The sequence below is a fragment of the Diorhabda sublineata genome, chromosome 5 (assembly GCF_026230105.1).
Source record: "Diorhabda sublineata isolate icDioSubl1.1 chromosome 5, icDioSubl1.1, whole genome shotgun sequence".
Classification (NCBI taxonomy): Eukaryota; Metazoa; Arthropoda; class Insecta; order Coleoptera; family Chrysomelidae; genus Diorhabda; species Diorhabda sublineata.
Genome location: NC_079478.1, coordinates 37058530 through 37085154, shown reverse-complemented (window position 1 = coordinate 37085154; position 26625 = coordinate 37058530). Strand labels below are relative to the sequence as shown.

At 30.6% G+C, this 26625-nt stretch overlaps 5 protein-coding genes across 5 annotated transcripts; 2 read left to right on the top strand and 3 right to left on the bottom strand.

The window, feature by feature from the left end:
• Positions 1–2245: 2245 nt before the first annotated feature.
• On the bottom strand, positions 2246–3550 carry LOC130443825 (deoxyribose-phosphate aldolase). The gene is made up of 4 exons (XM_056778687.1): positions 3393–3550; positions 3147–3337; positions 2933–3098; positions 2246–2880 (listed from the first exon to the last, which is right to left on the bottom strand). The coding sequence occupies exons 1-4, from the start codon at positions 3427–3429 to the stop codon at positions 2294–2296; spliced, it is 981 nt and encodes a 326-aa protein (XP_056634665.1). The 5' UTR covers positions 3430–3550; the 3' UTR covers positions 2246–2293.
• A 432-nt stretch (positions 3551–3982) lies between these two features.
• Positions 3983–6018, top strand: LOC130443819 (longitudinals lacking protein, isoforms H/M/V-like). The gene is made up of 4 exons (XM_056778674.1): positions 3983–4346; positions 4403–4756; positions 5171–5668; positions 5724–6018. Exons 1-4 carry the CDS (start codon positions 4164–4166, stop codon positions 5874–5876), a joined length of 1188 nt encoding a protein of 395 aa, XP_056634652.1. The 5' UTR covers positions 3983–4163; the 3' UTR covers positions 5877–6018.
• A 1231-nt stretch (positions 6019–7249) lies between these two features.
• LOC130444248 (transcription factor Sp4-like) lies at positions 7250–18620 on the bottom strand. The gene is made up of 9 exons (XM_056779311.1): positions 18306–18620; positions 16133–16487; positions 15643–16073; positions 11441–11606; positions 11064–11378; positions 9907–10057; positions 9605–9749; positions 7566–7721; positions 7250–7506 (listed from the first exon to the last, which is right to left on the bottom strand). The coding sequence occupies exons 1-9, from the start codon at positions 18357–18359 to the stop codon at positions 7384–7386; spliced, it is 1896 nt and encodes a 631-aa protein (XP_056635289.1). The 5' UTR covers positions 18360–18620; the 3' UTR covers positions 7250–7383.
• A 1757-nt stretch (positions 18621–20377) lies between these two features.
• LOC130444247 (phosphatidylserine synthase) lies at positions 20378–25209 on the bottom strand. Its single transcript, XM_056779310.1, has 2 exons — positions 24878–25209; positions 20378–24498 (listed from the first exon to the last, which is right to left on the bottom strand). Exons 1-2 carry the CDS (start codon positions 25045–25047, stop codon positions 23388–23390), a joined length of 1281 nt encoding a protein of 426 aa, XP_056635288.1. The 5' UTR covers positions 25048–25209; the 3' UTR covers positions 20378–23387.
• Positions 25210–25621: 412 nt separating this feature from the next.
• LOC130444246 (39S ribosomal protein L20, mitochondrial) lies at positions 25622–26330 on the top strand. Its single transcript, XM_056779309.1, has 3 exons — positions 25622–25814; positions 25863–25973; positions 26026–26330. Exons 1-3 carry the CDS (start codon positions 25728–25730, stop codon positions 26287–26289), a joined length of 462 nt encoding a protein of 153 aa, XP_056635287.1. The 5' UTR covers positions 25622–25727; the 3' UTR covers positions 26290–26330.
• Positions 26331–26625: the final 295 nt, after the last annotated feature.

Genomic DNA, 26625 nt, shown 5'->3' with positions numbered 1-26625 from the left:
TTTTAAACACATTATTGACTGACTAAGATGGATGAGGATAAATCTTTCCGTATTTAAAACACGAAAATAACGGTTAACAAAACAAAACTACTATAAATTGATAATTATCATCATTTTCATTATTAAAGAATATAAGTAAAAGGAAAACTTCCTTTTATTGTGAGCTACAATAAAATATAAGATAACTAGGTTATCAGTCCCTTTTATTATCTATTTTAAATCGAAGAAGGGCATTGTGTCGTTATCAGACATAAAAGTAGGTCATCGTTAGAGGTACAGAGAAGTTAATGCAGGACCGGGGCAAGTTCATATCGATTTTAGATCCGTGCATCAGTGGGTCAACAATCTGGTATTACACTGTAAAATAACGCCGTGCAAATACATTTTAAATAATAAAATTGAGTTTGATATGTTAAAACTAGCTCATAAGTACTAAATCTTAAATAAGTTATAACAAAATAATTTAATTACTCGTTTGACATATAGATTGTGATATTGGTTGCCTACGTTATAACGTTATTAAAGTCGACATAAATATTTCTTCATATGTATAAAATATATATAAGAGATTTTATCGAATTATCATTGCTAATTCGCTTCTATTTATTTCAAAAGTTATAGAATCTCATATAAATTATTAATAAAAAAAATACTTTGCGTCATAAATGTAATACTGGTTGCCTATTACCAACAACTTTTAGTTAACTTCAAATAACGATGATACAAAATGGTAGATTCGTAATATTATATCCACTTGGATATTTTTATTAGTGTATCTAACGGTTAGTTCGAAAAATAAATCTGCTGTATGCGGAGTGTAGCTCATATCCTCTCTCGATCTGTTAGTCACAGACTGAATGACATGTATACACTGAAATCCTACCTCAGTTCTGTTTATTTTACGAATTCATATATGGACTATTACTTCCTGGGGTATAGAGAGATTTATTGAGATTATCTATACCTGCCTGTATTGATTTTCATTAGATCGGCATGAATATATCGTAAATCCAATGCATCCAGATTAAAAAAATGTAAATAGAAAAAAAACGGATCACTGGAAATGCTAATTCGGAGTTTTTTCGGTAGAAACGATATAAAAGATGTAGATTAATTTGATATTTCTGAGAATATATAGTGAATTTTATCATCTTCATGTCTCTATTACTATTTTAAAACATTATAATACAAATTTCGATCTATTATAAATGTGTTGAAATTGGATAATCGCCGACAACTATGCAACCAATATGACAAGCGGAACTGGCTAATTATTTCATCTCTTATAATAAATGCAATTTTTACGTAGGTTTAAACATGATTGTGTGCTGTTTTATTACCAGCTTTTTATGCACTTTGTGTTAAAAAATAACAAATATTACTTAACAATTCAAGTTTTCTACTAAAATCAACTAGTATTAGGCAACATACTTTACAGCATTGCGATTACATACTTTATATTATTGTATTGAAAACTACCGTTAGGTAGTATTGGATTATTAATATCGTTATTTCAACAAATTTTACTTGTTTTATTATATTAAGATATATTTTATTCTATAAGATGGTTCTATTACGTAATTTTGTACACGCCGATAGCTATGCAACCAATATTACGATATGTAAAACTATAGTACGAATTTCTTTGTGGAAGAATCATTGATTCGAATTACCTTATGTATCTACTTCTATTGAAAAAAAATGTCAAATTTGACTGTTTCTCTTAAAATGAAACTAAATTAGAAAACATATATCAATTAAACCTCAGTATTATTTCACTATCTATGTTTGGAAGAACACATAGATAAACGTATAGAGTATAGAGAAGAATATTTTACTTTACAAGCTTGCTAAGAAAAATGGTAGTTGATTATTTATATTTTTTGTTAAAATTATAGAATAAATGACTTCTTCTTTTCTGATTTGAAATGTAAATAATATAACTGTTTTAATATTAACAACCACGTAATCAAATGAAACTAAGTTAGGCAAAATACTTTGGAGTAAAGTTAAACCTCATCATTATTGCATTATCTATGGTTGAAAACACTCTTGACAATTATAGAATAATTTTTACTTTTCTTAGTGTATAACTTGAGTGACAGTTTTCAATTGACATCGACTCTTTTAATAGGTAATCATTGTACAACTGGCAACACTGCCTTCTAAACAATTAATTTACTTTTACAGGGGTCGTTTGAAATGTTTAATGTTTTAAGGTATAATAATCCAAATGAAACACAAATCGATCGCAATGTTTTATTAATAACCAAGTAATAAAATGAAAATACAATCAACCCATGGCAAATTCATACCCAGCTGGTGTTTTTCGGGTCACATATTCATATAAATTGCTTTCCAAATCTCCCAATAATCCCGAAGCACCGAACCTGAACAATTCTTTGTTCAGCCACTCGTTTCCTAACGTTTCTTTTATCAAAATCAACCAATTCAAAGCATCATTCGCCGTCCTAACTCCCCCTGCCGGCTTCAAACCAACTTTGTACCCCATTCTTTCATAATAATCCTTAATGGCTCTCGCCATCACTAAGCCAACTGGCAATGTGGCGTTCACAGATTCCTTCCCAGTAGAAGTTTTAATAAAATCAGAACCGGCCATCATGGCGACCAAAGAAGCTTTATACACGTTCGTAAGCGTCCCAAGCTCCCCAGTTGCCAATATGGCTTTAAGATGCGCATCAGGCCCACAAGCATCTTTCATAACCTGTATTTGTTGATACAACTCCCCCCATTTACCTGTTAATACCAATCCTCGATCTATTACGATGTCTATTTCGTTAGCGCCGTTTTTAACTGAAAATCGGATCTCTTCTAACCTCGTTTTAATGTCGTATTGACCACTTGGGAAACCGGTAGCAACTACAAATTTTTTACTCAAAAAAATCGAGTTTTGAATGATTTTTTTACTTACCGGAAGCTACTGCGATTTTTTTACACATACCCATTTTAGATAGGGCATCAACAGCGTCTGCTACCCTAGCCGGATAAACACAAACTGCTGCTGTATGAATCGGTGAATCTACATTATAATTAAAACCTAATTCATTTAAAACATCGTCCGCTATCGGTTTTGCTGCCTAATAATATGATTATTAATAATAATTATTAGTATTAGTAATATCTACCTTAAAACAAAGCCTTGTCACGTTAGATTTGGTATCATCGCCTGCTAAAGTTGTTAAATCGATCAACGTAATTGCTTTCAAAATCCATGCTGCTCTATATTCGTTTTTTAATTCCTTAGACGAAATTATCTTTTTTACTAAATCATTCGTAGCCGATAAATTTATATTAACACTATTCAACCAACCTAAATCTACGTAAATAACTTTAGTAAATAAATATTTAAGAAACAAAACAAATTTATTTACCTAATTCACAACCTGGATTTCTGAATTGTAAACTCATTGTTAAATCACTCGAGTTTAATACGTTATATAATTTATCTAGTATTTATCATAATTAAGTTATAGAAAATAAACTATTATGATAAGAAAATATAACCTATAATGACAAATTTGACAATACTAAATGTTATAAGTGTACTTGTACTTTCTTGCTAATCAGGTAATTTCGAAACTATTATATGTCGTGGAGAATTAATATAAACTATGTTAAGAAGATATATCGTGAACGATGTGATACTAACAATGAATCGAAATTTCTGTTTAAATAATATCAAAGTAGAAAAAGAAAAACTAATTAAAAAAGAAGAATAATAAAATATCATTTATCTATCTCCTCACTGCAAATTTGAAGGGCCCGGATAATAGGCTATGAGATGGGTATGCTTAAGATGATTTTTTATACATATATATTGTATATATTTTGAAAAGAAAGAAGATGAATTATCTATCACATTGTCATTAGTATAATTTGACGCAACATTTAAAAAACAAGAGAATTATAAAAAAAGAAGAACTTGATTTTATGTGATGTCTCCATCTATATTATGTTATTTGTATTTACACTTTCATTTTTTTGACATTGACGTTTCTGTTTTTGTTCGATATGTTTTTATTTTATGTTTTACTACGTGGTTTAATTTAAGTTTAAACAATAATTTAATTTCGTTAATATTGTTTACGAGCGTAATTTAATTTTGCATTTAATGTTTATTTTATATCATTTTTCTTATAACCATGACATCCAAACACTTTTGCTTAAAATGGAACAAATTTGAATCGAACATCTTAAGTGCATTCGAAAGTCTTCAAAGTACAGAAGATCTTGTAGATGTTACACTTACGTGTGAAGGAATTAATATCAAAGCTCACAAATTTATCTTATCGGCATGCAGTCCTTATTTCAGAACGATATTTAAGGTAACCTAATTTTAATTATTAAATAAGTGCGTTTATAATTTTACGAAAATTGTTAGGAAAATCCCTGTCCGCATCCAATAGTTATATTAAAAGATGTATGTCATTCGGATCTAGTGGCTATAATTAATTTTATGTACCACGGAGAAGTAACTGTTACCGAAGAACAACTTGCTTCTTTTTTAAATACGGCTATGTTACTACAAGTATCGGGCCTTATGAATAACGATGACGCCCAACATAAAAAACAACAATTACCCGTTAAAAAACCGAAAAATACTGAAACTCGGGAATCTCCACCAAAAAAATCCAAATTATCATCGCCCAAATTGAAGAAGGCAGTCCAGGGTAGTGCCCCTGCAGATGAGGCGCTTATTGATATAAAAAACTCTTCGTCGCCCTCTAAATCCGAGGTAAGCTCACATCAATATTTATTTAGATAATTATCAACTTGAAAATATACAAATCTAGTCATTATTGAATGATTTGTTAATTTTTTTATTGTATATCGTTTTTTTTTACTAAATTTTGATGATATTCTTATTTTAACTTGGGTTTTTACATTTTATGCACCAAATTTTAACGATTTTCGTGTTTCAACCAGGGTTTTTACACTTTTTGCAACTAATTTTCACCATTTTCGTGTTTTAAGTTGTGTGTTTATACTTTTTGCACCAAATTTTGACGATTTTCGTATATTAACTTGAGTTTCTACAATTTTTGTACCACATTTTGACGATTTACGTGATCCAACACCTGTTTTTACGTTTTTCCACCAAATTTTAACGATGCACGTGATTCAACGTCTTTTTCGTTTCTCCTTATAGGTCGTTGAATTAGGTAAAATAAAGACTGAAGAAGATATGTCGATCTTAAACGAATACGACATAAGCGAAAACGTCGAAGTTTTAGTAGACGATAAAAACGAACAGGGTTCTATACTAGAAGCAGCGCTAGAAATTCGCGATAAACCGAGCAGTATTTTAGAAAGATCCCTAACTGCGCAAGCAGTAAAGTCCCCCTCCCATTTCGATAAATCCACCATGCCGGACGTACCCCCAAAGACAATTTTCATATTACGTAAACCCCCCGACGTCGAATCGGACAAACTCGCTTACAAAACGTCATCGGAGTCTTCGACGAGTCCCTCGACTTTCGAATTCCCATCCGAGTTTCTTCAACAACGCATCAAGACTGAAGATAATCCAGATAATTACGAAAATATGTCCTTGGAGGAGATCAAAGAGATGAACCAGAGAACCGGGGGGTTGGAGGTGCAACCCCACCACAGTTCTCAGTGGGGTAATTGTCCTCATTGCGGGAAAGTGAGTCTCAGTTGGATCAGATTTATTTGGCATTTAATGTTTGTCTCGTTTTTAGGTTTATTCCAATCAATCGGCTTTGAAATACCATGTCAGGTTGGTACATTCCGATTTGACCAACATGTATTGTTGTCATTTATGTCCGGAATCGTTCGATTATCGCGAGGGGTACAAAAAGCATATGGCTGAAGTGCATTTTGTCCGAAATTGATATTCTATTGGAAATTATCATTTTATAATCAGAAATTTTTATTATTTTGTTTTCTACATGTTTTTTTTTGTTGTATAATTTAATATGAATATATAAAGTGGTTTTTGAAGGGCTGTTTTATTTTTAACCTAACCTGGCAAATGTGAGATTCGCGTAAAACAATCGTTGTAATTAAAAACCGGAAATTTTTTTTGAGTATTTTCTCCTGCATGTGAGAAAAATTATTACAAACGACTTCAAACTGCTGTCAGGTTTATTTGCTGCACAATGTGAACTCCTAACGAATATGATTGTGGTTTTTGAACAACTCTTTTTTTTAACCTAACTTAATTAATACGTAAAATATGTATAATCAATATTTGAAACGAAATACTTTCTATTTCCAACCTAACTTTTCCAATTATTTCGTTGTTATACCATACATGAGAGTTCTATACTTTGTTTTAGAAAGATTCACTTTTTATATACGAAATTATAGACATCAAATAATATTTTCTTTATCAATTGATATCAAAAATAAATTTGGATTCACAATAAACTCGAAATTAATTAAGTTTTTATATGAACTTGTAAATATTTTATACTTACCTTAATTTCGCATATTGTCTACTTATAGTACTTTTTATACAAAAATTTATAGAATCGGAATTATATATAATATATTTCAATCAAATATTAATCAAATCATAAATTAATTATTTAACATTAATACTTTTGAAGTACAATTTCTTAGGTTGGTTTCAGAAATGTCAAATTATTATTAGGCTATATTCACACCATAGATAAACTTCATATCAACACTATCGATTTGATGTAATTTTTCTGTTTAAAAATGATTTTAAATCAATTAATATATAATTTAATTGTAATTAGAAAGATTTAAAAGATAATTCGTCAATTTAATATCTTCTACTATAATATTATCTTCATATTAAATAGCGTAAGCTAGCCATAAGATGATTAGTTTTATTAAGAACTGACAGTTGGTAGCATTTCACAAATCAGCTGATTTCTGATTACCATCATTCATATATCATCACAGTGTTGTCACTTATTTATTTATTTAAGTTAATATACTGAAATATATTTTATTTATATTCATTTGTTTGGATTATATGAAAATTTTTTATTACAATTTGGATTAAAAAGAACAAATTTTCGTAGGGATTCAGATCGAAATATAAATAAATCATAATTTTATTTTCTATTTTATATATTTTTTGTTATAAGGAAAAGTTCTTTTATATTATAAATATAAACTACTGGCAACGTTGTGGTTTATTATATTTAGTTTGTAGTAGTTTATTATTCATCAATGAGATCGTGTCGAAGAACCGTAGACAGGTCCGGATTCAGGAATTGAATAAAACAAATTTAAATATAAAAATATATAATTTTATAAATATATACAAATATTCAGAAATATAACAAAAAAAGAACTGGTTCGTAAATTATTTTTCTAAAACGGCGAACAATCATCTCCGGTGATAATGGCGTACATTTCCGCTCAGCTATCTAAGGGATCGGCGATAATCAGTTCATCGGGTTCGGACGTACTGATGGTGATCATCATCTTCTCCTCGTTGCTCGAACTATCTGAAGACGCGGATTGCGTCGAAGTGGCAGCTTCCTATATACACGCAGAAAAATTGTTAAAAATTCGAAAAACAAATTTTTTTGAATACTTACTTGCGAATAGTTGACGTGCGTTATGGCGTATTTGATGTTGTTTTTACTGTCGGTTATCCAAACAGGTTTCATGTCTGACTGCGGTTCCGGCGTCGATTCCGGCGGTTCCTGATCCCAGGATTCGTCTTCGTCCTGATCGTCGGGGGTATCCTGTTTCTAAAAAAATTCGTTCGACCTTTTCACAACCATTAAAAATACCCAAATCACATTTAAATTAATTACGGGGGGCATACGATACTTCTGAATATATTTTGGTGCAATATTGCGCGTTTTTAAAGTTTTGAGATATATTTCTGTGTCAATAAAGTTGATTTTGACGTAATTTAAGCGTTTCCGTCGTTAATTTCAGTATTTTTATCAAATTTTTGCTAGAAAGGGGAAAAACCGTCGGAAAATCACTTTAAACAGTAGTCAGAGTAAAATGCCGGACAGTGTGAGCACGGCTTAACAACTACGAATGTAATAGTTGTCGGAATCAATCGCCGGACAGTGTGAATACCTCTTAATCAATATGATTGGACATTTTTTTCCCAAAATATGGCAAAAATTGATGAGAAACGAGTTCAAACAGTTGTCAGGTTTTTTTGCCGGACAGTGTGAATACCTCTTAATCAATATGATTGGACATTTTTTTCCCAAAATATGGCAAAAATTGATGAGAAACGAGTTCAAACAGTTGTCAGTTTTTTTTGCCGGACAGTATGTTTACCTCTTAATCAATATGATTGGACATTTTTTTCCCAAAATATGGTAAAAATTGATGAGAAACGAGTTCAAACAGTTGTCAGGTTTTTTTGCCGGACAGTGTGAATACCTCTTAATTAATATGATTGGACATTTTTTTCCCAAAATATGGCAAAAATTGATGAGAAACGAGTTCAAACAGTTGTCAGTTTTTTTTGCCGGACAGTATGTTTACCTCTTAATCAATATGAATTGGACATTTTTTTCCCAAAATATGGCAAAAATTGATGAGAAACGAGTTCAAACAGTTGTCAGGTTTTTTTGCCGGACAGTGTGAACACCTCTTAATCAATATGATTGGACATTTTTTTCCCAAAATATGGCAAAAATTGATGAGAAACGAGTTCAAACAGTTGTCAGTTTTTTTTGCCGGACAGTATGTTTACCTCTTAATCAATATGATTAGACATTTTTTTCCCAAAATATGGCAAAAATTGATGAGAAACGAGTTCAAACAGTTGTCAGTTTTTTTTGCCGGACAGTATGTTTACCTCTTAATCAATATGATTGGACATTTTTTTCCCAAAATATGGCAAAAATTGATGAGAAACGAGTTCAAACAGTTGTCAGGTTTTTTTGCCAGACAGTGTGAATACCTCTTAATCAATATGATTGGACATTTTTTTCCCAAAATATGGCAAAAATTGATGAGAAACGAGTTCAAACAGTTATCAGGTTTTTTTGCCGGACAGTGTGAACACCTCTTAATCAATATGATTGGACATTTTTTTCCCAAAATATGGCAAAAATTGATGAGAAACGAGTTCAAACAGTTGTCAGGTTTTTTTGCCGGACAGTGTGAATACCTCTTAATCACAATTAAAGTAAATTTTCAATTCTTGTGAGTTATAACCTCTGAGAATGAGTAAAATTGATGAAAAACGACTTCAAACAGTCGTCAGATTAAATAGCCGGACAGTATGAACACCTCTTAACCACTATTATTCTCAATTTCCAAATTTTTCTATTCTTTTTTCTAAATATGAAAAAAATTAATGAAAATCGACTTTAAACATTCTTTATAATCACACGCCGGATAGTGTGACCACCACTTAAACATTACAACCGTTCTTCGCGTCCGATTAAATCGCCGGATAGTGTGAACAACCCTCAAACATTATAGATACAAAAGGTAAGTTTGAATTAAGATATTTTTCTAATTATAATTGAAATTAACAAACTCATAATCAAACGCCGGACGGTGTGAACACCTCTTAACCACTACGGTTATAAAACGCAATTTTTTTCTCTAAATATGAAAAAATTAACGAAAAAAAAATAAAAAAAAAATTTACCGTTATCCTTTGTTTTTGATGCGTCTTGAGATGTTTCGAGAGGTGATCGGATCTCATGAATTTCTTATTGCACTCGTGACATTGGAATCTCTTCTCCCCCGTATGCGTCCTCCTGTGCCTCTGCAATTCATCCGACCGTGTGAACCTACAATAAAGAAAATAATCATAAGATAAAAACGACCAACCCGGTATAAATAGTTTCGAAATTGAAAAAAAAACGTTATGCAACGAAAAATTTTCGTAAAACAATAAGTACGATTTCTCAGTGTAGATTAATTTAACCAGTGGCGTAGTCAACTTACCGTTTTCCACAAAATAGCCACGTGCACACGAAAGGACGTTCGCCCGTGTGCCACCGTAAATGGGCCCTAAGATGACTAGTTTTACCGTAAACTTTATTACAACCCGGTATATGACATATATGTTGTTTCTTACGGTCCGTATGCCGTTCACCTGTAAAATATAAAATAGAAACTACACTGAAAAAACTACGTTTATTTATTTATTGAATTATCGATTCTCATATTTCATATCGATAAACTACACTGAAAAAACTACATTCATGATTTTAATTAAATTTTATTATTCGGGAAAATTATCGACTGGAGCATTTTAAATCGATAAACTACACTGAAAAAACTAAGTTCGTTAAATAATTTAGATTTTATTATTTTTCTAAATAGTTTAGAAAAATTATCGCTTGAAACATTTAAAGTTGATAAACTACACTGAAAAAACTACGTTCATGAGTTTTTTTAAATTTTATTATTTTTTTAAGTATTTCGGAAAAATTATCGATTGGAATATTTTAAATCGATAAACTACACTGAAAAAACTACGTTCGTTAAATAATTTAGATTTCATTATTTTTCTAAATAGTTTAGAAAAATTATCGTTTGAAACATTTAAAGTTGATAAACTACACTGAAAAAACTACGTTCATGAGTTTATTTAAATTTTATTATTTTTTTAAGTATTTCGCAAAAATTATCGATTGGAATATTTTAAATCGATAAACTACACTGAAAAAACTAAGTTCGTTAAATAATTTAGATTTTATTATTTTTCTAAATAGTTTAGAAAAATTATCGCTTGAAACATTTAAAGATGAAAAACTACACTGAAAAAACTACATTCACGAGTTTATTTAAATTTTATTTTTTTTTTAAGTATTTCGCAAAAATTATCGATTGGAATATTTTAAATCGATAAACTACACTGAAAAAACTACGTTCGTTAAATAATTTAGATTTCATTATTTTTCTAAATAGTTTAGAAAAATTATCGCTTGAAACATTTAAAGTTGATAAACTACACTGAAAAAACTACGTTCGTTAAATAATTTAGATTTTTTTTATTCCTTGGAATATTTCCTAAAAATTATGGATTGACACTTTTTAAATCGATGAACTACACTGAAAAAACAATTATTTTCAAAATTTTAAAAAAAATTGTTTACCTTCTTGACAGTTCGGGCAGGTACAAGCCACCCTTCGTACGCGCTGTTTTTGCATGGCGTCTTGATGATTGGCGTCGTTTTGCATTTGAATCGACGCGGAATTCTCCGAAGCAACGAGAGTTACGGTCGGCGTCATCTGCCCGGTGGATATGGGCGTCGCCGCCGGTTGGGCGACCGTCTGTTGCGTCGAAGTCGTTACGGTGGGTATGACTTGCCATTTATTGGGATCCGTGGGGTCTTGTTGAATGTGCTGACCGACGGATATCTGAGTAGGGGCGGCCGCTTGTTGCGTGATAACTTGAACGTTACCGAGTCCTGTCGAAAAATTTTTATTTTTTTTTACATAAATATACACTCGACGTATTTCGCGTTTGTACCTGGAATATTCTGGATATTGGGTATTGCTTGTAAGTTAGGCACTTGAATGATATTTCCTAAGTTTCCTACGGTGGTTCCTCGGACTTGTTGGATATTCGCCGCTGGTATTACCGTGAATTGTTGGCCGTTCGCCCCGGTGAAAGTCAATTGGGGCGTCGTATCGATCTGTAATATCGGTTACTGAGATTTGGCAACGTTGGTGTACGAAACGGGATGTCGAATTGTGGATTTTGATACCAAGCAATCGCCCAAACCGTTTAATCGCGATCAAATCTGTATAGAACTGTTAGAAAAACCACCGGAACCACAAAACAGAAACTGTTGAAATTATTTTAACAGTTTGTACGGAGATATCTTTTTGGTTTTACCTCGTACAAAAAAATTGTTCAAATCGAAATTATAGGGAATTTTATGCTTTATAACATGGTGGAACTAGATTTTCGAAAAAAAAAATATTTAACCTTTGAATTTTTAAAAAACTAATCAAAATTTGGAATTTTTTTTATTTAAACGGTAAATATAGTAAAAATATTAAAATCAAATTGATATTGAGTGGGAAATATAAAGGAAATGTTTCTAATAAAATTGTTTTTTTTTAATTTTAAAAATTCAAAATGGCGGCCGTGTAGTATTCTATTAATACCTTGAGGACTTTAACGTTCGTTATCTCGATTTCTAATAATCGAATTGAAAAATTTTTTTTATTAAAATATGTGGTTTTTTAAGATATATTATTCTAAATTTTGAAACGGGAGTTAAAATTAATTTTTCAATGATAAATCTCGAAAAAACTAAAAAAAAAATTTATTTTTTCAGTTTAGATGTTAAAAACATATGTTAATCAAATTTTGAAAATTTCGTTAGTTTCATCTATTAAATAACGATTTTTTCTTTACCGATTGCAGCAAACTACGTCAGAAAATTGTTAATATTAACGAAATTAACAGCTGTTTAGAAAATGTAAATAAATACTATTTGCACGGCCGCCATTTTAAATTTTAATAATTTGAAAAATCATCTTTTTCATTAATATTTTCTCTGTTCTCTGTTTCCTTATAATATTAATATGATTTTAATATTTTTACTATATTTATTACGTAAATTATAAAAAATTCAAAATTTCTCATGAATTTTCAAAAAATGATGGGTTAAAAATTTTTTTCTCATAAATCTACTTTGATCATTGAATAGAACCCAAAATTCTCTAAAATTTCGATTCTAACAAAATTTTTGTAAAACTAGAAATATAAGCGTTAAAACGTAAAATTTCAAATTTTGTAAACTAAATATATTAGAAAATTCTGATTTATACATTTTTTCAAAAATTCAAATCAAAATTTATAATTTTTCGACACTTTCAAATAATTTTGTTAAAGTTATCATTTTTCCGAGTGTACATTCTAATTTACACGGGTCACAAAATCAATACACAAACAGGGCCGGCTCGCGCGTATTAACTCGTAGTAGATACCGGAATGATAAAATTTAAAAATATTTCAAAATTTCCGATAAATTTTCAAAAAATTATGGGACAAAAGAATTTTTTCTCATAAATCTACTTTGATCATTGAATAGAGCCCAAAATTCTCTAAAATTTCGATTTTTAACAAAATTTTTGTAAAACTAGATATATAAGCGTTAAAACGTAAAATTTCAAATTTTGTAAACTAAATTTATTAGAAAATCCTGATTTATACATTTATTCAAAAATTCAAATCAAAATTTATAATTTTTCGACAGTTTCAAATAATTTTGTTAAAGTTATCATTTTTCCGAGTGTACATTCTAATTTACACGGGTCACAAAATCAATACACAAACAGGGCCGGCTCGCGCGTATTAACTCGTAGTAGATACCGAAATGATAAAATTTTAAAATATTTAAAAATTTCCGATAAATTTTCAAAAAATTATGGGCCAAAAGAATTTTTTCTCATAAATCTACTTTGATCATTGAATAGAGCCCAAAATTCTCTAAAATTTCGATTTTTAACAAAATTTTTGTAAAACTAGATATATAAGCGTTAAAACGTAAAATTTCAAATTTTGTAAACTAAATTTATTAGAAAATCCTGATTTATACATTTATTCAAAAATTCAAATCAAAATTTATAATTTTTCGACAGTTTCAAATAATTTTGTTAAAGTTATCATTTTTCCGAGTGTACATTCTAATTTACACGGGTCACAAAATCAATACACAAACAGGGCCGGCTCGCGCGTATTAACTCGTAGTAGATACCGAAATGATAAAATTTTAAAATATTTAAAAATTTCCGATAAATTTTCAAAAAATTATGGGCCAAAAGAATTTTTTCTCATAAATCTACTTTGATCATTGAATAGAGCCCAAAATTCTCTAAAATTTCGATTTTTAACAAAATTTTTGTAAAACTAGATATATAAGCGTTAAAACGTAAAATTTCAAATTTTGTAAACTAAATTTATTAGAAAATCCTGATTTATACATTTTTTCAAAAATTCAAATCAAAATTTATAATTTTTCGACAGTTTCAAATAATTTTGTTAAAGTTATCATTTTTCCGAGTGTACATTCTAATTTACACGGGTCACAAAATCAATACACAAACAGGGCCGGCTCGCGCGTATTAACTCGTAGTAGATACCGGAATGATAAAATTTAAAAATATTTCAAAATTTCCGATAAATTTTCAAAAAATTATGGGACAAAAGAATTTTTTCCCATAAATCTACTTTGATCATTGAATAGAGCTCAAAATTCTCTAAAATTTCGATTTTTAACAAAATTTTTGTAAAACTAGATATATAAGCGTTAAAACGTAAAATTTCAAATTTTGTAAACTAAATTTATTAGAAAATCCTGATTTATACATTTTTTCAAAAATTCAAATCAAAATTTATAATTTTTCGACACTTTCAAATAATTTTGTTAAAGTTATCATTTTTCCGAGTGTACATTCTAATTTACACGGGTCACAAAATCAATACACAAACAGGGCCGGCTCGCGCGTATTAACTCGTAGTAGATACCGGAATGATAAAATTTAAAAATATTTCAAAATTTCCGATAAATTTTCAAAAAATTATGGGACAAAAGAATTTTTTCCCATAAATCTACTTTGATCATTGAATAGAGCCCAAAATACTCTAAAATTTCGATTTTTAACAAAATTTTTGTAAAACTAGAAATATAAGCGTTAAAACGTAAAATTTCAAATTTTGTAAACTAAATTTATTAGAAAATTCTGATTTATACATTTTTTCAAAAATTCAAATCAAAATTTATAATTTTTCGACACATTCAAATAATTTTGTTAAAGTTGTCATTTTTTCCGAGTGTACATTCTAATTTACACGGGTCACAAAATCAATACACAAACAGGGCCGGCTCGCGCGTATTAACTCGTAGTAGATACCGGAATGATAAAATTTAAAAATATTTCAAAATTTCCGATAAATTTTCAAAAAATTATGGGACAAAAGAATTTTTTCCCATAAATCTACTTTGATCATTGAATAGAGCTCAAATTTCTAAAATATCGATTTTTAACAAAATTTTTGTAAAACTAGATATATAAGCGTTAAAACGTAAAATTTCAAATTTTGTAAACTAAATTTATTAGAAAATCCTGATTTATACATTTTTTCAAAAATTCAAATCAAAATTTATAATTTTTCGACACTTTCAAATAATTTTGTTAAAGTTATCATTTTTCCGAGTGTACATTCTAATTTACACGGGTCACAAAATCAATACACAAACAGGGCCGGCTCGCGCGTATTAACTCGTAGTAGATACCGGAATGATAAAATTTAAAAATATTTCAAAATTTCCGATAAATTTTCAAAAAATTATGGGACAAAAGAATTTTTTCTCATAAATCTACTTTGATCATTGAATAGAGCCCAAAATTCTCTAAAATTTCGATTTTTAACAAAATTTTTGTAAAACTAGATATATAAGCGTTAAAACGTAAAATTTCAAATTTTGTAAACTAAATTTATTAGAAAATCCTGATTTATACATTTATTCAAAAATTCAAATCAAAATTTATAATTTTTCGACAGTTTCAAATAATTTTGTTAAAGTTATCATTTTTCCGAGTGTACATTCTAATTTACACGGGTCACAAAATCAATACACAAACAGGGCCGGCTCGCGCGTATTAACACATAATGGAAACCCAAAACCACAAAATTAAAAAAAAAATCAAATTTACCTGAGCTACTTGCGCAGTACTCTGCGCCACAGAAGTCGGAGTGTGCGGCGCGGCGGCAACGCTCGTCGCTATCTGCAACTGCTGAATCTGCCCGTTGGGCGTTAGAATATTCGCGAATTGAGGTTGAGCCTGAATAATATTCGGTACTGCCGTAGCGGCTAACTGCACCGGAAAATGTATGGTCTGGTAAACGGTTTGCCCGTTACCTGTCGATATGGGAACCTGTATGGGGATGGTTTGCTGCATGGGAAACTGCACCATCTGCGGTATATTGGGTCGAACCGTTACGCTTTGACCGTTGGCCAATTGCACCGTCGATAGATTTTGGAGGTTCTGGAGATTCTGGAGGTTCTGGATATTCGCCGGAAGGACGGTACTGGGCGCCCGAATTATCTGCCCGGGGCTGAACAGCTGTTGGGGTTGTTGAGCTCCTGGAAATTCGAAAATAAATCACCTTATGGGGTTCCTCCTCGTTATGGGATATATTTACCGGCAGCTATGGACATCGCTGGGATGAATAAAGCTTCTTGTCCGTCGACGGTGACGGTTTGCATGGGTTGCATGAGGTTATAAGCGAGCGCGGCATTTTGTCCCGCAGCTGCGCTCACTAATTGCGCAGCGCCGGTTTGTTGTTGTAATAATTGTTGTTGCAGTTGTTGCGGAAGACCGACTGGGACACTAACAACTTGCGGACTCGAAGCTACAGGGACGCTTTTGACGTTGACGTTTGTCGGGGTTGGCGTCGTCGACATATTCGCTATAGATGACGTTTCGCTAGACGTCGGTCCTATACGACTACAAGTCGCCGCTAATAGAGCTAAAGGAGATGGAGTCGGCTTCGATTCCTATAATTAATCCATATTTCCAATACATATCTTTAAATCAACTGGTATAAATTTCCCTGATTTCTATACTTTTTTTTTAAATCTGGCAACGTTGTATACCTCAATCAATTCTTATTATAATTTTTTTCATCTAGAAACCACTAAACTGAATTATTGTTCTCAGTGTACAACTACATCATAATATTGATTTAGATCGATGGTTTTTGTAATTGATCACATGTGACAAGTGGGAGACGTTTTTTTTTATCTATAAAGTATAAGTATCATCGAATTCTAACATATAGTTACGTGGGCAGCGGTTATGGTCAAAGCCCAACCCAAATTTATATGATTAAGTTACCTCCCACATCTGGATCTATAGGTACTCGTATTATAACCGGTACCCTTTGATCTATAAACGATATTATACGAAAAATTTTCAAAACTCATTCAGAATATTCTCAATTTTCTAATTTCTCACGTTTTTATTTGTAATTATTTCGAAAATGTTCATTAAGATATCGAAAATAATATGAAAAAATCTCCCGTTTGATATTTATATAATTTGACGTTATTTACATTGAAATTTGTGAAAATACGCGTTTAATTATTAAAATAGAACCGCACTGTATAATATTTTTCATAAAAACTCAATAAAACCAAGGATAATTACATTTTTTTGCAATAGCAATTTTATTATTAATACTAGTTTTACTGCAACTCTTAAAACAAACGTGTAAATAGTGTTGCCTACCTTCGTATTCATGTTACAATTAAATTAATACACGAGAGAGAAATGGATCATTTTTGGGGGGAAAATGGGACATTTTTATGTGGAATATAGTTTTAGATAATAATATGAGTTTGAAGTCAAAAGTGGGGAATTTCATCTACCGGGTGTGAAACAAAAATAGCCCAGACAAACTACTGTAGAATGTTACGATAAAATATTGAATTTGAAGAATAAAAGAAATGGAAATGTGGAGAATGAAGAAAAAATATGAACAAGTGGTGTGAAAATTTGATTTAGTACCCCTAACAGCTCGAAAACACTCATTATATTGGACGTACACGTCCAATTCGATTACTTTATATCACAGATCACTTTTATCCACCATATTCCCCCTATTACTTGTTGCTTTCACTTTATAACACAGATTTACTAACGAAATGCATTAATTTGACATATGGAATCGCAAAAACATATGGGGCTGCAATTAAGTAAAAACTAGACTCTACACTTAATAGATTCATATATAATAATTACGATAATGTAGTTATAGGTTTGAAATTATTAAATTATAAGTCATAGTATTTATATCACACCTCGTATAAGTAATTTTATTCAATTTCTTATGATAAAAAAACACGTTTCGTATTCTTAAGCTGAAATTTTTTCGACTTCCCTGATATATTTCTAAATCGATTTGGCAGATACAATATAATTGTTTATTGGTGCTTAAATTAGCAAGTTATTTACATATTAATGAAAAAATATGAATATTTTTATAATTATTAAGAATATTAGAACGATTGAATCTATTTATACCTAGCTCGTATTTTTGGTACCTTTGAGTAACGTCCATTATTATAGGTTAGGTTAATATTGGGTTATGACTATTATTGGACATGAAATTAGTGAAAAAAAATCACACCCATCGTCTAAATTTAATATCAAGAGTGCCAAGGATAATCAAAATCCCGACCTCTAGGCAAGGTTCAACCTCCAATCTAACAGGGACGAAGTAACTCCCACAGAGCCGTTCCATTGCGCCCGCCCCTGTCACTCTATCAACGTTTTACCTCAACAAAAACTAGTGAAAACTTAAAAAAACTTACCTGTTCCGAATTTTCAACGTATTCAACACGAACTTCTTGCACTTCAGTTGTCATTATTCAACACTAATTCGAAAAATATCACTAGCATTGTTGTAATCGTGTGTTGCAGTGTGAAACGGGCTGTCGGGCTACGTCAATCGATCTTCTTTTGTCACTTTTCGCGTAATTTTCATTTAATTATTGTTAAATTTTCGTTTGGTACACTATTAATTAGTTGAATAATCAATTGGGCGTGCAAATTTTTGTGTAAGACTCCCAAAGCTGGGCTAAATTTCGATTTACAGGCTGGGCGAACGGAACACAAACCACGCCATTCTGGGACTGGCTTTGGGTGGGGAGGGTAGGATAGAATCGCTGTCGTTCGCTTCGGACAACTAACTGCCGTCTTAGATACCATAGGCGGCGCGGAAAGAAGGGATATAGGATAATAAAATTTAAAAATAATTTTTATCATTTTCAATATACATAATACGAAATGTAAAGTATAAAAAAACATTAAATAATAATGAAACTCAGTCATAACATAGGCTTAGGATTAGTAACAAATGAACTAGGTTTCCAACAATTTATGTTTTTTTTTTTGGATGACTGAATAAGAATTTGAGTCAAATTTGTCACAGAATTTTGTATTTTGAGTATTTTTTCACCAAATTATATGGTATTTTTTCCAGTTTTAGGACTATGTCTCAGAATAGAAGCGTTTTTTCGTCAACCCCGTCTGATACAAAATTAAAATACACGAAATTTTCCATATTTTTTATTATTAACTTTTTTTTATGAGACTAAGCGTTTTGCCGCTAGAGCGCGCTTAAAAAAAGGAAATGTAGGAAACTTCTGTCAACTTTCATTTTGTTAAAAAAACGGAAATTGTCAAAATTTCAGTAAAAAATACACTTCTGGATCAAATATTTACCTGGAGGCTTCAAATTTTACGTAGATAAGTGGAAAAAAATCAAAATTATAGCAAAAATTTTATATAACCTATAAATAAATACAAAAGAAGATATATAATGTTGAACTTTCGTAAATTCCGTTAATTTTGAAATTGATCAAGATTAAATTAAGCATTTGATATTACGTAACGCAACATCTTTAAAAATTAGCAATAAATAGAGAATAATTTGTTAGAATTATTGTTAACCTCAAAAAAAAGAAAAAGAGCTTTATTTTCTAACTTTAAAATAAATATAGTTTCAACTATTATGAAAATTTGTGCCGCCACTGCGTCCTATCGACGGTTGTCTCTTCCGTCAGATGTTCCCTGAACCCCTGCCGCGGGCTAAGGGGCGTCGGCCGACTGTATTTGCGTCCTCCCATTGACCTTTGGCCCTAAATAAAATCTGAATCCTACGAAATGGCAATTATAGTCAAACATTTTTGTTTGACAACAATCGAATGATTCATTTTCACAATCGATTGTTAAATTAATAGTATTTGTAGAAAAATTTTATCGATACGAAAATACTGGAAATTCCACAGAAATAACTTTGAGCTGTTTACACGTGCTAGTGTCGAGTCACATACAACTGATATCGCAGGCGCAGTTGCCGTTATTAACGAATTTGCATCGTATTTGAAAATTTTTCAAATTATAAATAAATCTATTAGTAAAACTTCATATTTAATGAAGAGATGCAATAAATTGTGTTTATTACAAGGAAATTAATTGAGATAAAATTAAGATTTTTTATAATTGATTTAAATCTGACAACACCGCTTTATAAACGGAATACTTTATAAACACATACGTTGCGTATATACAGAACATTGTCCAACAATCCCTAAAAGTTCAGGGGCTGGTCGTCTAGCGGGGGTGGTGCAGAGTTACGCCCACCGCCTTTGCAACGCACCTTCTTCGCGATGTATTTGTTTGGAAAGTGAAATTAAATGATGATCACGGTAGAATCAGTGTTTTAACAGCTTTATTCGTCCTGGTAGTACGACGAAATTCTTAAATACTTGGTATTGTACACTGTTTAAATTCCCAACAAAAAAGTGAGGTTACGTTGAAATTGTACTTATCAATTTTCCGTGGAAGAACTAGTCGGGCAGGTATAGAAATGAAACAAAAATCAACAACAAAATTTTATTTAAATCTTTGGTAACAATTACATAATTTTTTATCAACTATAAGGAATGATATACAAAAAATCGACCAAAAAAAAACAAAATACTTTATAGAGAGATTATAAATTTGTGTTATGGCACGTTTTAATTTTATTATACAGGGTAGTGTTGAAACTAATTAATACTCATTTCCACATTCTCTCTTAAAAATTTCAAAAAAATTAAAGATACATATTTTGACTTTATGTCGTTGATTAGAGGGAAAACAGATCTAAATAAATGATCATATTCGATTTTTCAAATTTTATATTTGTACAAATAAAATTAAGTTCAAGGTGAAATTTTTTTACACCAATTTTTATATGCCTTCGTATAAGTTCGATAAAATATGAAACAATGAAACTTGTGGTTCTGAATTATGGGTAATTAATCAGAGGAAAGATAATTCTACATAAGTGACCACAGTTTGTCCTTGAAATTTGATGTTTTTGAAAGTTATAAAAGGTTAAAGTCCACCGTAAATTTTTTACGACTAATTTTGACATGCTCTCGTATATATTTGAATAAATCCCAAACAAGGATAGATGTGGATTTAAATCTTATGGCACCTGTTAGAAGAAAGATGCTTCTGAATTAGTGACCATATTCGGTTTCCTCAATTGCATATTTATGAAAATTATACGAGGTTAAAGTACAAAAAAATTTTCGAGACTAATTTTTATATACTCTCGTTTTATTTTAAATAACTCTAAAACCAGGAAAGGTATGGATTTGAATATTATGGGATTAGTTAGAGGAAATATGCTTCTAAATTAGTGACCCCCTTCAGTTTTTTCAATTTCATAACTGTGGAAATTATACGAGGTTGAAGTTCAAGGTAAATTTTTTAAGACTAATTTTGACGTGCTCCTGTATAAATTGGAATAAATCTCAAACAAGGAAAGTTATAGATTTCGATTTTATGTCATTAGTTAGGGAAAAGAAGGATCAAAATAAAGGATAATAATTAGTTTGTTCAAATTGTTATTTATGGAAATTATACGAGGTTGAAGTTCAAGGTCAAAATGTTATAACTTACTTTCACACACTCTCGTATAATTTCAAATAACTAAGAAACCAGTAAGGGTGCTGATTTGAATATTATGAGATTAGTTAGAGGAAATATGCTTCTAAATTAGTGACCCCCTTCAGTTTTTTCAATTTCATAACTGTGGAAATTATACGAGGTTGAAGTTCAAGGTAAATTTTTTAAGACTAATTTTGACGTGCTCCTGTATAAATTGGAATAAATCTCAAACAAGGAAAGTTATAGATTTCGATTTTATGTCATTAGTTAGGGAAAAGAAGGATCAAAATAAAGGATAATAATTAGTTTGTTCAAATTGTTATTTATGGAAATTATACGAGGTTGAAGTTCAAGGTCAAAATGTTATAACTTACTTTCACACACTCTCGTATAATTTCAAATAACTAAGAAACCAGTAAGGGTGCTGATTTGAATATTATGAGATTAGTTAGAGGACAGATGCTTCTAGATTAGTGACCAAATTCGATTATTCCAATTACATATTTGTGGAAATTATACGAGGTTGAAGTTCAAGGTCAAAATTTTTAAGATTAATTTTGACATGCTCTCGTATAAATTGGAATAAATCTCAAACAAGGAAAGTTATAGATTTCGATTTTATGTCATTAGTTAGGGAAAAGAAGGATCAAAATAAAGGATAATAATTAGTTTGTTCAAATTGTTATTTGTGGAAATTATACGAGGTTGAAGTTCAAGGTCAAAATTTTATAACTTACTTTCACACACTCTCGTATAATTTCAATAACTAAGAAACCAGTAAGGGTGCTGATTTGAATATTATGAGATTAGTTAGAGGAAAGATGCTTCTAGATTAGTGACCAAATTCGATTATTCCAATTACATATTTGTGGAAATTATACGAGGTTGAAGTTCAAGGTCAAAATTTTTAAGATTAATTTTGACATGCTCTCGTATAAATTGGAATAAATCTCAAACAAGGAAAGTTATAGATTTCGATTTTATGTCATTAGTTAGGGAAAAGAAGGATCAAAATAAAGGATAATAATTAGTTTGTTCAAATTGTTATTTGTGGAAATTATACGAGGTTGAAGTTCAAGGTCAAAATTTTATACCTTACTTTCACACACTCTCGTATAATTTCAATAACTAAGAAACCAGTAAGGGTGCTGATTTGAATATTATGAGATTAGTTAGAGGGAAGATGCTTTTAGATTAGTGACCAAATTCGATTATTCCAATTAAATATTTGTAGAAATTATACGAGGTTGAAGTTCAAGGTAAATTTTTTTAGACTAATTTTGACATGCTCTCGTATAAATTGGAATAAATTCCAAACAAGGAAAGTTATAGATTTCGATTTTATGTCATTAGTTAGGGAAAAGAAGGATCAAAATAAAGGATAATAATTAGTTTGTTCAAATTGTTATTTGTGGAAATTATACGAGGTTGAAGTTCAAGGTCAAAATGTTATAACTTACTTTCACACACTCTCGTATAATTTCAAATAACTAAGAAACCAGTAAGGGTGCTGATTTGAATATTATGGGATTAGTTAGAAGAAAGATGGTTTTAGATTAGTGACCAAATTCGATTATTCCAATTACATATTTGTGGAAATTATACGAGGTTAAAGTTGAAAGTGAGATTTTTATAAATTTTTACAAGCTCCCTTATAAAATTTAATAAAACTGTAATAATGAAAAATATAGATTTTGATTTTATGTCATTAGTTAAGGAAAAGAAGGGTCAAAATAAAGGATAATAATTAGTTTGTTCAAATTGTTATTTGTGGAAATTATACGAGGTTAAAGATGAAAGTAAAAGTAAATATTTAAAAAATATATATAACAAAACACCCTGTCGATTTGGGACTGGAAAATATACGAAAATGAAGAAACAAAATTAGAGAGCATGTCATTTTAACATATTGAGTTAATTATCTAATTTGTTTTATCACAACAGAAACTCTAATCGTCTTTAGTTGTTTGAATTTGAATTTTCGTTTTCTTAGGGGTAAAATTTGACGAATCGGGGTCGTACTTGTGCCACATAACACATCCCACAACCACCCCAACGGAAACGATAAACATTATCAACACCCAAACGACCATATTCACAATTTGAGTCTGTTCGAATAATTTCCTACCGTGTTTAATACAAATCAAAGATTCAGTTACCATAATACACCCGTACACCCAGCACTGAGTCCCGACTCTTTTACAACTAGTATCCGTCGTGTAACTGTAATATTGCCGCACAGATGGGGCCACGATCACCCCAATCAAAATCAACCGACCGGTCACTAAAAAATGCGACGAGGGTAGTTCGAAAACGTGTTTCAAAAAAAACGTATTCAATTCCGATGCCTGCCAAAACAACACCAACTGACACAACGCGAATATTCTCATATACGAACACTTGGGGTCCAACCACCTCACCGACGTCCAACTCTCGGGGGTAAACTGCAACATGGCGCGTTTTATCTTCCCCGTCGTACTGTGAATATCCTTTATTCCCACCCATTTATATTCGCGCATTTCCAATATCTTACATATTTTCAGACCGCACCAAATCCCGAAGCCGTTACACAACAAAACGTCCAAAATCAAAGCGTCCCACCAACATTCGATGAAATTCGGTAGCAGATGAGCGAACGCCAATTCCGTTATCTCCCACATACAACTTATCGCCCACAAAATCCCCATGTGCCGGATCAAAACCGCTTTGAACATCCACCCGAGGTAATGGCCCAAAGCAAATATGTCCACGTGCCCCCATATCCTCTCCACTGTTATATCAGAGCAGTTTACACCGTATTCCTTGTCCATATCCAAATGGAAATCCTTTAGCGAAGGATCCAACCAGGACAGGATGTTTTTAACGGTCTGGTAGTTTTGGAATAATACGAATAGGCATACGAGTAGATAGATGACGCTCATTCCGAATACCAAACGCCATATTGCCGGGTGCGGACGTATAAAAGGTCCGTTCGGAAAAGCCAACACCGATATGATTAAAAAAAAGAAACAACAACATAATATTCCCGCCCAAATGTTGTTCTCCAAGTTATCGGTGTCTCTGAGAACGAAAAAAAAATATTTCATTCTTATTATCAAATAAATTCGTACAAGATGATAACACGTTTATTGTATCACCCTGTATATTTCATTTGATACATTCTTAAAAGTAATTAAAACTGTTTATATATTTATAAATTAACAAATAAATCCATCAAAATGATAATTAGTACTTCCCAAAAATGATGGTTTACGTAAGAAACGAGGTCAAAAGAAATGATAAACTTTATCTTTAAATTTCTACTAATATATAAAAAGTTCAAGGATCAAAGATTATAAATTTCAAACAAATAGTGAAAAATCTTATTAATTACACACAAATAACTAACTAAATTTTATTAGAATGCAATTTAAATTGATTAAAATTTTGATTAACTTACCTTACGAAAGCGAAATAAATCAGACCTGCTATCGATATTAAAAGAAGAGTTATCGTATGTGGTTTGTAGAAAAATTGTAAAGATATATCGTCCACCGGTTTTTCATTGATAGTACTAAAACTATCAAGTCTTAATCTTTGATTAGGAGAATACGGTTGTTTCGTCTTCATTTTTTATTTAGAAATGAACGTCGTGTTTATTGATTATATAACGTTAATTCGTTTTAAATTTATATAACATCTCGGGGTTAAACATTACGTTTATTAATCTCAGCATAGCACAATTATAACTAATTTTATAAACAATATGATTAAAAATAATTTGAGGCTACCAAGACTTTCTGTCATATGTCATTATAGGCAATTTTTAACGACCACTTATTCCATATATATATAAAGTGTATTTATTTAAACTAGCGAGTTGTGAAAAAATATATATAAGAATGATTGTTAAATGTTCAAATTACCTAAGTGATCCACGGGAAGCTCTACAACAGAAGTATATTTGAATTTCTATAGTTGAAGAGTTGTTAATATGGTGTGAATAAATCAACTGAAACTGGTAATAAGTATTTTAAAAGTGATTTAAGAAAAAAAACATTGAGAATTTTCAGCTTAAATTAATAAAATAATCGCATTGTTTATTAAATACTATCTATTATATAGAGTTTAAGGCAATTTTTAACGATATATTAATGCTTGTGATTCTTGTCATATATGTCAAAACATTAACCAATCACTGATATGTAGAGTTTCATTAAGCGGTGGCTTAATTTTATTTTTAACCTATAAACTAATCGCGCGTGGTATAATTAAATTACAAATAATTTAGTTGGGTGTAAAATTATATAATGGTATTTACCACAGTAATTAATTTCGTAAGAACTAGAGGCCCTGACGAAATTTGGAGAAAACGGAGGATTTTCAAAATTGCTGCTGTAAGTAAACAATTTTATAATAAATTTCGTTAACCAAATATATTTCAGCATTTCATCGGACGAAGAAGAAACTGTTACAGCATCGCCGTAAGAAATGTACATAGAGCATTAGCTTACGCTACAAAAGGAAGAAAATTGAAGAAAAAGGACATGGCAAACGTAAGTAATTACTAATTATTATAATGTGATTATTCTCTTGTACCATTTTCAGTTGTGGGAAACGAGGGTAACTGCGGGCTGCGAACAACATAATATTAGTTATACGAACTTTAGGGAAGGTTTAGTGAGGTGTAATATTTTATTAAATCGAAGAACTTTAGCAGATTTAGCCTGTTGGGAACCTTATACCTTCAAAGCACTCACCGATATCGCTAAAAGAAAAGCTGTTGACGATGGTTTAGCTGGTGTGAATGCTGATACGACCCTCGATAGAATAATAACCAGAGGAAGTTTAAATAAACATAAATCGAATTAATAAAATTGTATTTATTATTTATTAATAAATTAGTATTATAGTACCAGTTTTATTGATTTATTACCTTGAATTATAAACTAAAGATGGCGTTTAAGTCGCGGTAAATACTTAGTTTTGACTGATACTAATAGGTGGCGATTGTATCCGAATGAAGAAAACTGTTTGTTTAATACGTTAGTATCATTTATTTCACTAGATGACGTTCAATGTTTATATAATATTTTTTGTAAAATCGAAAATAAAAAGTTTTAATTTTGTACCTTGTTCTGTGGAAAGTAATTTTTATTTTATGTTTTACAAAACAAGTTTGTCGGTAAAATGGGATAGTTTGATTAT

Bases quoted from the DNA above. Each gene is read 5' to 3' on its own strand.
- LOC130443825 (XM_056778687.1), bottom strand. From the start codon at position 3,429: ATGAGTTTACAATTCAGAAATCCAGGTTGTGAATTAG. The intron at 3,338-3,392 runs GTAAATAAATTT...TTATTTACGTAG, and splicing joins AAATCCAGGTTGTGAATTAG to ATTTAGGTTGGTTGAATAGT. The intron at 2,881-2,932 runs GTAAGTAAAAAA...AAAAATTTGTAG, and splicing joins AAAAATCGCAGTAGCTTCCG to TTGCTACCGGTTTCCCAAGT.
- LOC130443819 (XM_056778674.1), top strand. From the start codon at position 4,164: ATGACATCCAAACACTTTTGCTTAAAATGGAACAAATTTGAATCGAAC. The intron at 4,757-5,170 runs GTAAGCTCACAT...TTCTCCTTATAG, and splicing joins CGTCGCCCTCTAAATCCGAG to GTCGTTGAATTAGGTAAAAT. The intron at 5,669-5,723 runs GTGAGTCTCAGT...TCTCGTTTTTAG, and splicing joins ATTGTCCTCATTGCGGGAAA to GTTTATTCCAATCAATCGGC.
- LOC130444248 (XM_056779311.1), bottom strand. From the start codon at position 18,359: ATGACAACTGAAGTGCAAGAAGTTCGTGTTGAATACGTTGAAAATTCG. The intron at 11,379-11,440 runs GTACAAACGCGA...ATTTTTCGACAG, and splicing joins CAATATCCAGAATATTCCAG to GACTCGGTAACGTTCAAGTT. The intron at 7,507-7,565 runs GTAAGTATTCAA...GCGTGTATATAG, and splicing joins CGCACGTCAACTATTCGCAA to GAAGCTGCCACTTCGACGCA.
- LOC130444247 (XM_056779310.1), bottom strand. From the start codon at position 25,047: ATGAAGACGAAACAACCGTATTCTCCTAATCAAAGATTAAGACTTGAT. The intron at 24,499-24,877 runs GTAAGTTAATCA...TTTCGTTCTCAG, and splicing joins ATTTATTTCGCTTTCGTAAG to AGACACCGATAACTTGGAGA.
- LOC130444246 (XM_056779309.1), top strand. From the start codon at position 25,728: ATGGTATTTACCACAGTAATTAATTTCGTAAGAACTAGAGGCCCTGAC. The intron at 25,815-25,862 runs GTAAGTAAACAA...AATATATTTCAG, and splicing joins GGATTTTCAAAATTGCTGCT to CATTTCATCGGACGAAGAAG. The intron at 25,974-26,025 runs GTAAGTAATTAC...TACCATTTTCAG, and splicing joins AGAAAAAGGACATGGCAAAC to TTGTGGGAAACGAGGGTAAC.